The sequence below is a fragment of the Poecilia formosa genome, unplaced genomic scaffold (assembly GCF_000485575.1).
Source record: "Poecilia formosa unplaced genomic scaffold, Poecilia_formosa-5.1.2 Scaffold284, whole genome shotgun sequence".
Taxonomy (NCBI): domain Eukaryota; kingdom Metazoa; phylum Chordata; class Actinopteri; order Cyprinodontiformes; family Poeciliidae; genus Poecilia; species Poecilia formosa.
In genome coordinates this window covers 804,680-818,708 of record NW_006800223.1, presented here as the reverse complement: position 1 = coordinate 818,708, position 14,029 = coordinate 804,680, and the positions used below count along the sequence as shown (strand labels likewise).

At 39.8% G+C, this 14,029-nt stretch overlaps 1 protein-coding gene across 1 annotated transcript in view; it reads right to left on the bottom strand.

Annotated features, from left to right (window-relative positions):
• Window positions 1-1,234: 1,234 nt before the first annotated feature.
• The window catches only part of cdk17 (cyclin dependent kinase 17), a 33,019-nt gene continuing 20,224 nt past the window's right edge, over window positions 1,235-14,029 (bottom strand). The window contains exons 3-5 of the mRNA XM_007571666.2: window positions 10,504-10,671; window positions 4,433-4,566; window positions 1,235-1,449 (exon numbers count right to left, since the gene is read on the bottom strand). Of these exons, the coding sequence (XP_007571728.2) occupies window positions 1,279-1,449; window positions 4,433-4,566; window positions 10,504-10,671 (473 nt within the window). The 3' untranslated portion in view covers window positions 1,235-1,278. The remainder of the gene's footprint in view (window positions 1,450-4,432; window positions 4,567-10,503; window positions 10,672-14,029) is intronic.

Below are 14,029 nucleotides of genomic sequence, written 5' to 3'. Positions count from 1 at the left end.
TACACATAAGTAATTTGTATCACTTGTTCTGATGAAACTTGTCATATTTAAAGCACATTTATGCAGTTAACAAAGATAATATTTGTTAACTGTATAGTATTTTATACTACTTACTACTTAAGAATTGTGCATTTGGTGAATTTGGCAGAAAAGTGGACATACTTTTTTTTGTCATTGGTGGTAAATATATTATGAAACAGACATTCATCACAAAAGTAAAAATCTGATTTATACTTCGTGGGAGTTTGTTACCAGAAAAAAAAATGTTAATCTCTAAACACTAAATTAATAAGTAATATTATTGTTTATAAAACATAAGCTCTTTTGAAATACTGCTTCGACACAAGAAATTTACACAGGGTAAATTTTGCAAAAGTAAAAATCGAATGTTTACTTTGTGGCCCTTGGTTACTAGAAAACGCGCTCATCTCTTAGCAACAGATTAACAACAAATATTGTTATTGTTCAAAAAACATTACATTTCTTCTGCTCTTTTGAAATACTAATTATATTATACTACTTAAGAGTTGTGCGTTTGGTGAATCTTTCAAAAAAGTGAAAATGTTTTTTTTTTTTTTTTGACATTAGTGGTGAATATAATATAAAACACACATTTAACGCAAAAGTAAAAATCTGATTTATACTTTGTGACATTTCGTTATCTAGTTCGTTGGCTAGTTTTGGCTTATGCACTCCACAGAGTGGAGTTGGTCAACATGCTAGTGATGACTCACATCCTACTGGCAGTGTCAACATGCTAGTCGCTCTACCTGCTAGTGATTGCCTCCATGCTAACATTAGCCTGATAGCTAAAATAAGCAATTTTGCTAATTCTTGAATTATTAGCTATGTTTATCATACTAAATAGAGTATGTCATTCTGGTGATGCCCCATATTCTACCTACACCATTTAAGGTAACCTTAGCATTTTGGCTAATTTTAGCTTGTACACTAATGTTAGAATACTGAGAGAAGTAAGTCACTGTTAGTCAACATGCTAGTGATAACCCACATCCTACTGGCAATCCCAACATGCAAGTCGCAATTGCATGCCAGTAATAGCCAGCATGCAGACCATAATAATGCTAACTGATTTATTGAGTCATTTATTACTTCTTAATAAGTGCTGTCACATTTTTCATTAGCAAATCTGCAACAAAGCAATATGATCTCCCTCAGCAGTTTCATAATCTGATCTGATGGAAGTCGGAGGCAAGCGACTGGGACTCTTTGCCTCTCGCTGGGCCAGTTGCCGTGGAAACCAGCCCAGAGGGAACCTCAGTAATGAGTGTGCGAGTGCAGGGAGAGGAGGCTGGAACTGACCAGCGAGGCGCGGCGGGAGCGGCGGCTCAGCGGCTGGTCGAAGGGCGGGCTGCTGAGCTGCAGCTTCTCCAGGTAGCCGTCTGGGATGCGGATGTCAGCAGGCAGCGACAGACGCTTGTTCAGGTCCTGAAAGCACACGGGGTCATCAGTTCACCTCATGAGAACAGCAACGTCCATTTTCACCAGCTGGATTCATTAATCTTTGATATACACAGTTAGGTACCAACAGGAGCTAATGGCTGACAGCCACTGTTGCTGCTCTGCAATCTGCTCCCATCACAGCATGAGGACAGACTAGCTTCTCCAACCTGGCTCATGCTACATTAATATATATAGTTAGATAAATATTCACACCCTTTTTATGTTATATTACATCACAATTACAAACTTCTGTGTGGCAAATTGGGATTTGACTTAATTGACCAACACAAAGTAGCAAAAAGTTTTATGAAGGAACAAAAAAAGATGGATTTTTGTCATAATGTGCTACAGGTGTGGCAGACACATGGAGATCCTATTGAAGCGTTTAACTGCCAAAGATCAGAAATACATTCAGGAGTAGTATCTTATTAAATGAGAAAACTCTAATGTGTCAGAGCAATGAGGAACTCTCAGTTTAACTGGTTCTAACAAGGTTATTTATTGTTTTAATCTGTTTTGCATCTTGTTATAACGAAAAAGTTTTCTCCTTTTAACAAGTTGCTGCTCCCAATTTTATTTCCAAGCTCTGGCAGTTAAACTCTTCGGTAATATTCAGCACCCTTGAGTCAAAATGTCGCTTTTGCTGGAAAAGGAGGGAAAAAAAAAAAAAAATGCATCGCCACAGCACGGTGCAGCCACTACCATGGATGGTGTCTGTCACAGGGAACCTCAATAAATCCACAGATGTTTGCTGCTGCAACATGATGAAGGTAGTAAGTTAAGGGGTGTTACTACTGCCAGGAGAAGATGGAACTCTGAGTCCACCCACACACTCATACAGCATCTGAAAAAGCTCTCCACTTCCAATGACAGATGAGGTCCATCAGGTAAAAATACAGGACCGCTCGTGTTGGCATGACTGCAGCAGAAGCTTAAAAAGACTTACTTTATAAACACACACACACACACACACACCTCGTCATCTGAAGGCAGCAGGGCCGTTCCTGTCTAGAAGTTTCAGTTTCTCCTCAGGATCAAAGCTAAACACCAGGAGGCGTGACAGCTAACAACTCAGAGAGAGAAAACTCTCTGAACGTCTCACCAGCAGAACCTGAGCTGTCTGAAACCGAGGCAACACTTTCATCTGGCTGAAGAATAATGATGCTCAGTATAGACCGGACTTCAAATATTCTATTTATTACAGAAGTTTCCACCAACTTACTCACAGTTAAATAATAGGAAGATGTTGAACTGGCTTTATTTCTGTCATTACTGACTATTTTTGGACTGTGAATGTCTCCATGACAACCATTAAACCCCATCTACCAGTTGTTTAGTAGGTGTACCAAGAAAAACAGCCTTTTCTGTTCCATCATCATAAATATAATCAACAGACTAGGACTGGGCATTTTCTAAAAACAAACAGTCTACTTCATGTTTGGGACAGACTATGTAAGGGTCAGGACTGCTGGTGGAAAGTTAAATTATACTCTAATGTGGTTAGTTTTAAGTTAATTCATGATTTAACAAGGGATTGATTACTTTTCCTCATTGGGCCACATTGGTTTGGAAAGATGCTGATGGTCTGAAGTAGACGGGCACAGATAAGAGTATTGGGGCCGATATCACATTAACATTTCGTTTTTGGTTCTTCAATATTTGAAGAAAAAAAAAAAAACATCCGCACTGCTGACTTCACCATTGCTTCTCTACTTCAATTAAGCTACCCATAATGCTGCTCTGCATCACCATCAAATGACCAACCTCAAGAAAAAAGTTGTGAATTGTTGTTAATATCGGCCCAGTTCTATTTATCGGACCAATATCAATATGATAAAAAAAAGACTAATATTTGGTGCTGATATGTTTTGCATTCCTACTCTGAATCATGAAAGTTCAGTATAAAAAAGAAAAGAAAAAAAAAAAAACAAGAGCAGGAAACAGGAAATAAACTGCTCTGTATCAACATCACATTTCTCATGTAGTCATTTTATGAGGCACAGATGAAGAAGTAATAAGCTAGCTCTTTGCAAATTAGTACAATTGTTTTGGTTTAATTTCTATATTTTTGAGTGTTTATAAGGACAAACTTTGTGTGTTCTGAACAGAATTACTAAAACACTGTTTTTTTGCTACTTCCACATAACAGACCCAATATGTTGCTGATTGTGTGTGTGTGCGTGTGTGTTGGGTCAAGTGATCATTACCACATCCTTGAGTTCCTCTTCTGTTCTGCACCCAGCATTCAAAACAAGTGAAAAATAGGTCAGTGTGTAGTTGTGAGTGAGAACCCACATTAGCATCAGAGGTGCCGGGTTTTGATTTGTTGTGTTCTCTTCTCAGCCAGCAGGGGGCAGTACACCTCCAGGCTGAGTGGCTGCTGGAACACACACATTTCTGGTTTACCACCTCAGCTGGTTGCTTTAATCACTAGAGGGGAACAACACACCAGCAGGCAGAGCAACGTAATGATGCTGAGGGTCAGCGTGTGCGTTCATAAACCCAGAGAGGGTTTATCCGAGATGGGAGCTCTTCTTGTTCTTACAGCTGAGCTGGAAAAAAGGACTGAATCCATTTGTCATATCTGACACCTCTGGGTGGTTCTCTGGATTTTCTTCTTGATAAAAAAAAAATCAAAACGTTACTGATTAAATCTAACACGGCTGAACCTGACCACAGAAGAAAAATGGACCGCGCTTGTTTCCAGTATCGGAGCCGATGACAGCCATGTGTTTAAACGCCCACTTGGTAGAAAATCTATTTTCCAGTCTGCTCTCGAGCTGTGACAGCTGACATGGAGAAAAATCATACAGTCTCTCTACCAGATTCTCCAGGGAGCATCCCAGATATCAGTATCCTCACATCCAAAGCCGAGGAGTCAGTTACCGGCCCTGCCCCCCTCTTAGCCCACTGCAGTGTGTGTGTGTGCGCGTGTGTCTGCGTGCGTGTGTGTGTGACAGGGTCTCACCTCCATGGAGATCCGGCGGTGAATTCTGTTCCTCAGACAGACGCCCGTCGGGGACTGGACCTCGTCTGAAGATGTTCCTGAAGCCTGGTCGCTTTCCCCATCAGAACCCATCTTCAGGTTCTCATGGACAATGTCTGGATGGAGAAAAGTAAACCAACCGCACGGTTATTTCAAATAAAATTTACTGAGAGCCTCTTACTATAAATCAGATCTGCTCCAGGTTGGGTGTTTTCACACATTGATAGTTTGGTAGACTCTGTTCAACTGAGGACTAAAATCCCGACCGTTGTTACAGCTGCTGCAGTTCACTTTTACTGTGTCAAACGAATCAAACCCTTTGAAAAACATGTTTACCCTGTAACCTGTGGGGGCGCTGCACCAGGAACCACTGAAGAAAACGACATAACGACAAGGACGCAACTTCCTTCTTCACAAAATGTAAACAAAAATGCTAGCGCTAGACTCCCACGTTTGTTTTGGTTGCATTTACCCAGAGTGCACTGTGCTGCAGTCTACTTCCTGCTTTTGGAGTGGTCTTCGGTCAGCTTGGCATTCACATACGCATTTAAACAGCACCAGAGTTTACTTCAACTGAACTGAGATCGAGGTTTGTAGGCAGATCAGTTTGGATTTTTGGTCCACATCAGAGTTTGTGCATTGAGTCGTCCCCAAATGAACCGGACTTTCTAGGCAAACAGACTGGAGTTGGGTTAAAGTGGACTAAACAGAGTGAATGCATCCTAAAACTCTGTGGTACTCCTGTACATCTACTGGTGGCTTTCATAAACTCAGGTTCTCCTCCAGCCTTGATTGACACAAAGTCAGTCGTTTTAAACCTTTCAATTGTTGCTCAGACTGTAGCTGAGCAGGTTTAGAGAATTAACTTCTCTATGCTGCTAATCCTGGCCCTTGAAGGTCCAAACACCACAGTATTATGTGGTGTGTGAGAGAAAGGGCCTCCGAGTCATTTCCTTTTTGCACTTAAAGTAGGCAGTCATGCATATGACCCCAGCTATTAGTCTGATTCAGGACAGAGGTGAGTCTGCATACAGGTGGGAGGTGGATCAGCTGGCCCAGTGGTCTGATCAGAACTGCCTAGAGCTCAGCCCAATAAAGAGAAGATGGTTGACTTCTAGAAACACTCTGGAAGTCCTGGATCACTTCTGATTTCTAGAACTCTCCATTCAGGAGATATACAGGTCTAGGGTCAGGAAAAAAGTGTAGATAACCTCTCTGCGGACCCCGCACACCCTGGACACAAACCGCTTAAGCTCTCACTTTCAGCAACAGAGCACCATTTGCCTCAAGTTTTGCTGCAGTTTTTTCAAGGCTTTGCATTTAAGTTAAAGAGATTTCATAGCAGGCGTTTTCCCACCTCAAACATTCACTCAATGCCTTGCTATACGACACAGTAACGGCTATCAAACGAACATGGAGCTGAAAGTCCTCCTTCCAGGGCTACAACGAGAAACCACAGCCTGCTCCATTTCCTCCCAGGCAATAAAACTCCCACCACTACTGAAACCCAGCTGGAGAAAATGTGTGTATGTACAAGCCCCATGCCCACCCTCTCCTCCATTCACACACACATATATATATACACAGTTAATGAGTGGCTATGGCTGAGCAACTCTGTCATCAATGTGTCAGCGCCTCCAACCATGAAGTCTGTCATCAAATGTGATGCTCAGAGAAGATTGAATTTTTTTTATTTTTAAAGGTTTTGTTGGCTCTAGTGCCTTTATTTGAAAGTAGTTTGACAGGAAGGAGGGTAATGAGAGAGGGAGAGACATGTGGCAAATGTCACCAGGCTGGGAATTGAACCTGTGACCACCAGCATGAGGACCAGGGCCTCTATACATGGGTTGTGCTTTGCCCCTGTGCCACCACAGCATCCCAAAGGGAGATTCAATTTTGAACATAACATCTATATTATTATAGATAAAATATTAAAAGTTACGCCACCTCCCGCTATGATCAAAACATTTCTACCTTTTCCACCCCAATTTGCTGTTTCCTAAAAGAAAGCAGACTATGTACCACGACTGTTCGATGCAGTATATAATTACCAGTTTAGTTTGCTGAAATGACCTCCGTTAAAAAAAAAAAAAAAGCAGAAAGAGGAATAGGTCTGAATCAGACAATATTTCCATCCAGGGGTTTTGTTGAGTGCGCAGAGAAAGGTGTGGGAGGAGAGGAGCAGGAAAGGAGTCAAATATGAGAATTTTGACTCTCACTTCCTGCTAGGCTTGATTGCAAGCCTAGCAGGAAATTTATTCTCTTTTCTTTTGCCCATTTGATAAGTCATATTTGATCAGATTTGTGCAAAAACCACAGAAACACATGTAAACGTTTAGATTCGTCTATAAAATCAGTGAATCCATCAAGATACCACCAGTCATGATGATGAAACTCTGGATTTCTGTACATCCCTGAAGGGCGTCAAGAAATATAGTCGTCAATAAAACACAATTGCGTGTTTTTTTTAACATGTAATGTTTTTTCTTGAATGTTTTGTTCAAAAAATGAATAAATATACCAATTAAAAACAATAAGGTTGGTATTTATCAGCTTTTTTTCTCATGCTTATCACTATGTTTTGACTTCAATAAACCTAAACATGAGCAGAAGGAGAAAAGCAACTAACCTGAAAGAAAACACACAGGATTCCTGTCCTCCACATTCTGAGGCATGCTTGAGTTATTGCCACCCAGTAACAGCATTTAAACATTTTGGATTTAATTTCATCATCCATGTGGGCAGATTTTTATTTTTTTTTATCATAGGGAACACATGTTTCATTTTGAAAAATAGCTGGAATACTGCAGGTGGGGCTTTACTAATGCTTCTTTTGTTTTCAGTTTTGGATTAGGCTTCATCGATAAAAAGCCAATTTCATCCTCTTCTTATTATTCCTCAATTATCATCAGGACAGTGTGTTTGGCATCGGAAAATCCCATCATTCTCAATTTTTTTTATTGTTGAATCATTCCATTTATTTTCCCTTAATAAAATCATGTAGTTGTAGAACTTTAACTTTACCCTCATAATTCTGACTTTTGAAAAAAAAAATGAAAATAGCTTTATTTACTCAGAAAATCTCAGTCTGACATTAAAACATGTTTAATGATCTGAAACATGTGAATGTGACAAAAAACAAACAGAAAAGCTTATTTTATAGATTATTTAGATAAGCCTTAGTAGTTTTCTTTCCTTCTAACTCAATAACAGAGTTGCCTTTATAATTCAAGCTTTATGTTTAAAATTAATCCGTTTTACTCAATAAGCTCTGCTCACCTAGTTTCAAAAATCAAGTCATAACTGTGTCAGATTTCCAGTATTTTTGCAACAATTTAATCCAACATTGAAAATCAAATTAACAGACTGATTGCTGTTATTTTAGAAAAATGACTGATCAAAAATGGAAAATCAAACTTAACATCTTTACTTTTTTTTATTTTTTTTTTTCTTCCAATCGTCTCTTCCAATCTTCTTCCCTCTTTGGTTTCGTCTCCTCTTCCTCCTGAGGTTTTCAGCAGGCAGCAGCTTATCTCAGCGCTGCTCTTTAACTCGTGTACATCTTTTCCAGATTCTTTTGCCTGATTTGATCTGTCCTACTTTCCTCGCTGCTCAACCTTCATCTATTTTCGCATACCTCTCCGCCATCTCTTCCCTCCCAGAATTCCTCCTGTGTGAACACCCCAGACTTTCTGTTTTCATTCCATCAGCCGACTCCGTTAAAACATCCACACACCGCTTCTCCGTTAACTTCGTTTGTTTGGTTTTTATAACCAATTTCTCTCTCAACAAACTTTTGCTGAATTCACTTTGCAGTGTTTCATCCTGAATATTTAAACACAACCTTTTTTCTTTTTTTTTCCCTTTCTCATTCTGAAGCTCTGAAGCTGCCCCTCTCTCTGTTCCTCCTCATTAGCATGTCTGATAATGAACACAGAGTGCAACAGCTAGATGTGGAACATCCACGTCCTACTTAGCTGTCCCCTTTTTACATCCAAGTCCCTCTAACTGGGACAGGGTCCAGTGTGGGGCTCAATGGGTCCTTGTAGCATTTCCGGGCCCAGAGAAGTGGACCATCTGTTGGACAGAACGGTTCTGACAATGCAGCCGCAGCATTCAGGAAGGAAACATGCTGAGGTACAGATGATTGATTTATAGCATCATAAGAACAAGAGGAGGAGGATAACTGATGTCTAATGTATAGCTAGTTGGGAACATTGGCTTTTCTTTAACAAGCAGAGATTTAAACAAAAAACTATTGGCTGCTCTCTTTAAGAGGACAGAATCACTACAGAATATGCGTGTTACTGCTGCAGCACAGCTACAGGACAGGAGGTTAGAAAAGGTACAGTTTTCGTATTTTCGAAGTTTGAGCGTTATGAATTACAAATAATGCTCAATAATAAACGATCAAATGAGTGGGTAGAAGAATAAACTTAGGAAGTTAGAAAAGTAATAATTTAATTTAATTCAAGGTGTTTACATAGCACAAAAAATGTCGTCTCAAGGCACTTTAAATGAGCAAAGTCAATTCACTGCAAAGATTCATTGATTCATTACTTCAGGACCAACCCACATAATTCTATTTCATTCATGTTTCTGGATTTATTTTTCTACCCTTCTTCTACCCTAGCTGTGTTTCTGTTGACCATATAATTGCACAATTTGACATTTCAAAAATAAATTTGCTTAATTAGTAGTTTTTTGATAAAAACTGTTGACACTAGAATGAAGTATTTTTAGACTGTATCGAAATTTGTTTATTTTGCAAAAGCAGAGAAATGAGAGTGTGTTTGCACAGCTGAGGACCTTTAAATAATAACTTCTTTACTGAGGCAACCTAAACTAGTTTGAGAACATCAATGTTATTTCATTTCTGATAGCAACATGAATTTCTTTCACACATTGATTCTCTAGATTGACTCGAAACAAACTTGAGCTGCATAAAAGCTTTAAACAAAAGCCGCAAAGTAACCAAATTAACCTGTGAAGCTAAATCCACCACAGATTCGTTACAATATTTCACAGGTTAGAACTGAAACAATGTAGCTGCTGCTCAGCAGTGTCAGGGATGGATCCTCTGAATTACCTCATGGTGATTCCTGAAAGTGTTGAGGCAATACTGTCGTTTGGGGCCACAATAAACGGGCATTACTGTTTACAGAGCTGCCAAAGGCAAAGCTGCTTTTCTAACAGCGCTCTGCGTTACATCATTTTATCTCAGGTCTTTAAATAAAGCTGTTTGCTTTGTGCTCTGAGTGACATCATACTTTGTTTATTTTATGTTATATTTAGAATTCCTAATTGCTCTTTCTGACCATTTGATAGAAGGTTTATTTTTACATATCATATTGTCTTTGTCAGTTTCTCATTTGTTTTATATTGGCTGTTCTACTTCTAACTGAACAAATTAAAGTTATGCTGTTTTTACATGTTTGACCAAGCTCGTGAAGCTGTTGGTGTGTTTAAGTGTGCTGTGCTGGTGAAAAGTTATCAAACAAATTTGTATTTCAGTACATTTATGTCCGTGTTAAAAAAAAGTAAAACATTTTATGTCAATTCAGCTGTTTTTCCCTGTATCAGCCAATACTAAACCTCACATATCAGTATCGGTATTGGAAGGGAAAAAAGTGGGTCGGTGCATCCCCATTCCTAGTCTGATTATTTATCATACCATATAAGCATGTAAATAATAATATAAATGATAATTGGTTCTTATGTCCTGTGAATCATCTTAACGGCTGTGGCTTTGACATATTCTATTGCGTGGCTCAGCTGAGATGAATCAGCTCACGCAGGAAGCTGTGTCACGTTTGTCTGAGTCCCACATCTAGCAGCCCAGGCAGGAGGGTGGGGGAGACCAGGGGGGTCACGGGGAAGCTGGCTCATGGGAATGACGGCGAGTCATTCTGTCGACTGTGTATCTGCATATGTGAGGAAGGAGGGTGGAAATCTCAGCATCATGACACGCTTCCTGTCTGCTGCCGTATGCCATCTGCTTGTTTCCTTCCGTTCCTTCGTGTGTGTGTGTGTTTTGTGTTGGCGAGGCTCACCCAGACGGCTGCCGTTGTTGCGGGGCATGGCCATGAAGGATCCTAGGCTCCCACCGATGACGCTGTGCGGCCGGCGGAGCGGCGGCTTCTTGAAGGAGCTGGTGTACTGGTGCAGGAAGGAGTGCATGCTGTGGGAGGTGGGGGGGCGGCCATTCCTCATGAAGGGCTCTGCAGCAGAAAAACGAGGCGGCTGAGTAAAAATCGATGCAAGAAACGGGGGAAACAGACCTCCAGGTGGAAAAATGAAGCCACAGTCAAACTCTAGTCATTTCATAAATCACATATGGCATGGATTCATTCAAAACAACAAAATATTATATTAAATTTAAGCCAACATGTTTAAAACAGAACCAATAACCCGCCTAAACTATAAAAAGCCACATAAGTATGCGTCAAAGGAAAAGCTGCAAATGTTTTATTTTCAAAGTTTAATAAAGCAAGCAGGCAGCAATAATTTGTTTATTACAGAGATACATTAACCGATAAACTGAACATTTGATCATAAAAATAAACTTGACTGTTTACAGATTAGATGTTTGTCCCAGTGCTGTACAATGACAGGCTAACCACTACAGCATTTCCAGCCAAAACCAAGTTAAGCCAAACAGTGGCTTCAATATTACATCACCTGGATAATGTTGCCAACCTTTGATATAGATAACTGGTAACAGAAGTGCACAGCAAATTCTGCAGAATTAAATCAACACTATGCCGAGTCTTTTTGGTCCTTATCAAAATTGGTGTTCATTTAACTCCTTCAGAGTTATTTCCACAAGAAATAGTTTAATTTTAACACTTGAAATAGTTATAACTACTCAAACTATTGTTGAAATAACTTTGTAAGAGTTCAATTAATGCTGATCCTGAAAAGGACCAAACAGACTCGGCATAGTGTTGCTTTAACTCTGCAGAATTTGTTGTGTGGCAGGCAGTGAGCCTTACAGTTCTGGCAATTAAAAAGAAAATATTAAGGAACACATGCGAAACATGCCAAACAGACCAAGGGTTTCAGAAACACACCATGCTACAAAGTAGGTTAGCTGCTTTTGTGTTTCAGATTTGAGCTTAGCCAATACCAAGTCAAGCTGACAATGTTACCAGCCGCTTCTCATCAAATACACCGCATTGGAAACCCTTAATGTAAAAAAAATACGTTAACAAAAGTAAGCAAGTATCTAGCCAAGTCAATTGGCATTTGAAGAGACATCTAAAACAGTGACTGACATGCCAAATATGTTTAGCAGACTGTCAATAAAAACACAGATAAGCTAATTTAGAAAAAGGGGTGAGCTGCTTTGGTGTTTACTCATTTAGCAATGCTAATGCTAAGCTACACCAGTAGTTATGGATCATGTTTACTTTCTTTACTCTGAAACCAAGGTAGCCACTGTAACCCCCAAAATAAATCTCAACAAGGACTAAATGTGGCTTAGTCTTTGATGTTATCTTTATTAGCAGCTGTAGCTAGTAGCTGTCCTAATTGTTCTGCTACTTAAAAGAAAAGAAACCAATGAAGGGAACACTGGGAGAAAATATTCTAAGCTTGTTCATGAAAGGTAACTTGACTTTTTGTTTTCTACAAAAGCAGGACAGCAAAAAATGTTTGTAGACTTGTTGTGAATCTTTGATGTTATTAACTATGTTCAGTAGCAGCTAACTCAGCAGTGGGCAATCCTGGTCCTCGAGGGCCGATGTCCTGCAACTCTTAGATGTCTCCCTGGTCCAACACACTTGAATCCAACAGCTGAATCACCTCCTAAATGCAGTCAGGTTCTCCAGAGTCCTGCTAACGACCTCATTATTTGACTCATGTGTGTTGAAGTAGAGACACATCTAAAAGTTGCAGGAGACCAGCCCTCCAGGCCTGGAGTTGCCCACCCCTGAGCTAGCTTGACGAAAAATAATCAACGAAACATAAAATATCCTAAACATGGTTTATGTTTTTTTTTAAACAAGAAATATATTTAACAACCTGTTCATAAACAATAATATTAACATCATGCTACTGTTGAAAAGCAAGCTGGCTCCTTATGCCAGACTTTAGCTAGGCTAATGCTGAGTTAACCCTGTAGCATCTTTACCAACCAACAATTAGTACATTTTGTTTTTCCACCCAAAACCTATGATGGATTGAAAGAAAATGAAATGTATACAAAGGTTACAGACCAGGTGAGGAAATCCCTTCAACTAGATCTTAACATTAAAATATTTTCCTCCCTTGAGAATGGTGGGCAACAGACAACAATGGGCTATCAGCCCTAGTTTATTCATTTGGAACTTCAGCTACAAACTTTGGTAAGCAAATGACCCAACCAGGTTTTCTCTCAAAATTGGATGAACCGGCAGTTTCAACACTAAAATTCATACATTTTGTTTCATTTTGACTTATAAAAGTAAGTCTCAAGTCTGCAGATTATCTATCTGCTCCCACAAACCATCTGCTCCACATCTGCTCTTTAAAACTTTATGTTCAAAGTCTGTCATGTTCCTACAAGCTAACCTTACATTTAACACTATGCTGCCTTCAGGGGCAAAAACACAGGGGAATTACAAGATGAATGCACCTCACCTCTAAAGATGGTACAAATCTTAAAAGTCAGATTTTTTTTTTAATGGAATTTCTGGATTTCAGTGGAGTGACTGTTCAGGTTCACTCCACTCTTTAAGTATGAATTTATGTGTTTCTGCCCTTTTAGATGGTTTGAATTCACTGGTGCCCTGTTGGTCAAACATTTTGCTTCTGCTCAACACTTAAATGGAATAGTTTAGCCTCGTACTGCTTTATGCAGCTCAAAGACGTGAAGATTGTATGGTTTGACCCCAACACCTGCTAAAGTGTCTCTAATTCATGTGGCTTCACTAGCTGCAGCTCATTCTTAAACTCTGTTATTAGTGAGTCATTCTGAGCAGAAAGCGACAGGGAAAAGGCTGAAAAGGCAAATGTGCTGAAAAAGATGGATGCGCATCCATTTATTCTGAAAGCTGTCGATAAGTGGCAATAGACTGTGTTCATGTGTCAGTCAATCCAACGGCTTCCTGGCTGTGTTTAGCTGTGGTACCAAGCAGGACGTTATATAACTGTAAAGACTGAATAAAAGCGGGTCCTTCTGAACAGTGGGTGTCTGTTCCCTACAGATTCGCTGCTTTTTGTTTGAGTGGGCAGGCAATACCAATGTCTTCAGTCTGTTATTCCGTCACCTTGGTGAGGTAAGGAGCAGAGCACAAAGATGTGAATCATGTTTTATGGTATAGGACGAGATCAGGGTTTGGCTACGATCGAGTTCATTTGAATCAGGAAGAAAGTAATAAAAGTCAACATAACGTCGTCAGAAATCTGCGATACAAGACTCCCTCTGTGTGTGTGTGTGTGTGTGTGTGTGTGTGTGTGTGTGTTGGTGAAGTAGCTCCATTCTGTTACATAACTTGATGCAGAGCGACTCGGTGCAAGCCGCTGCAGCTGCAACTGTCTCGCTCACAGAGCCATCTTTCTTAATTCATGGACATCAGCGCTTCATAATCTCAGCAC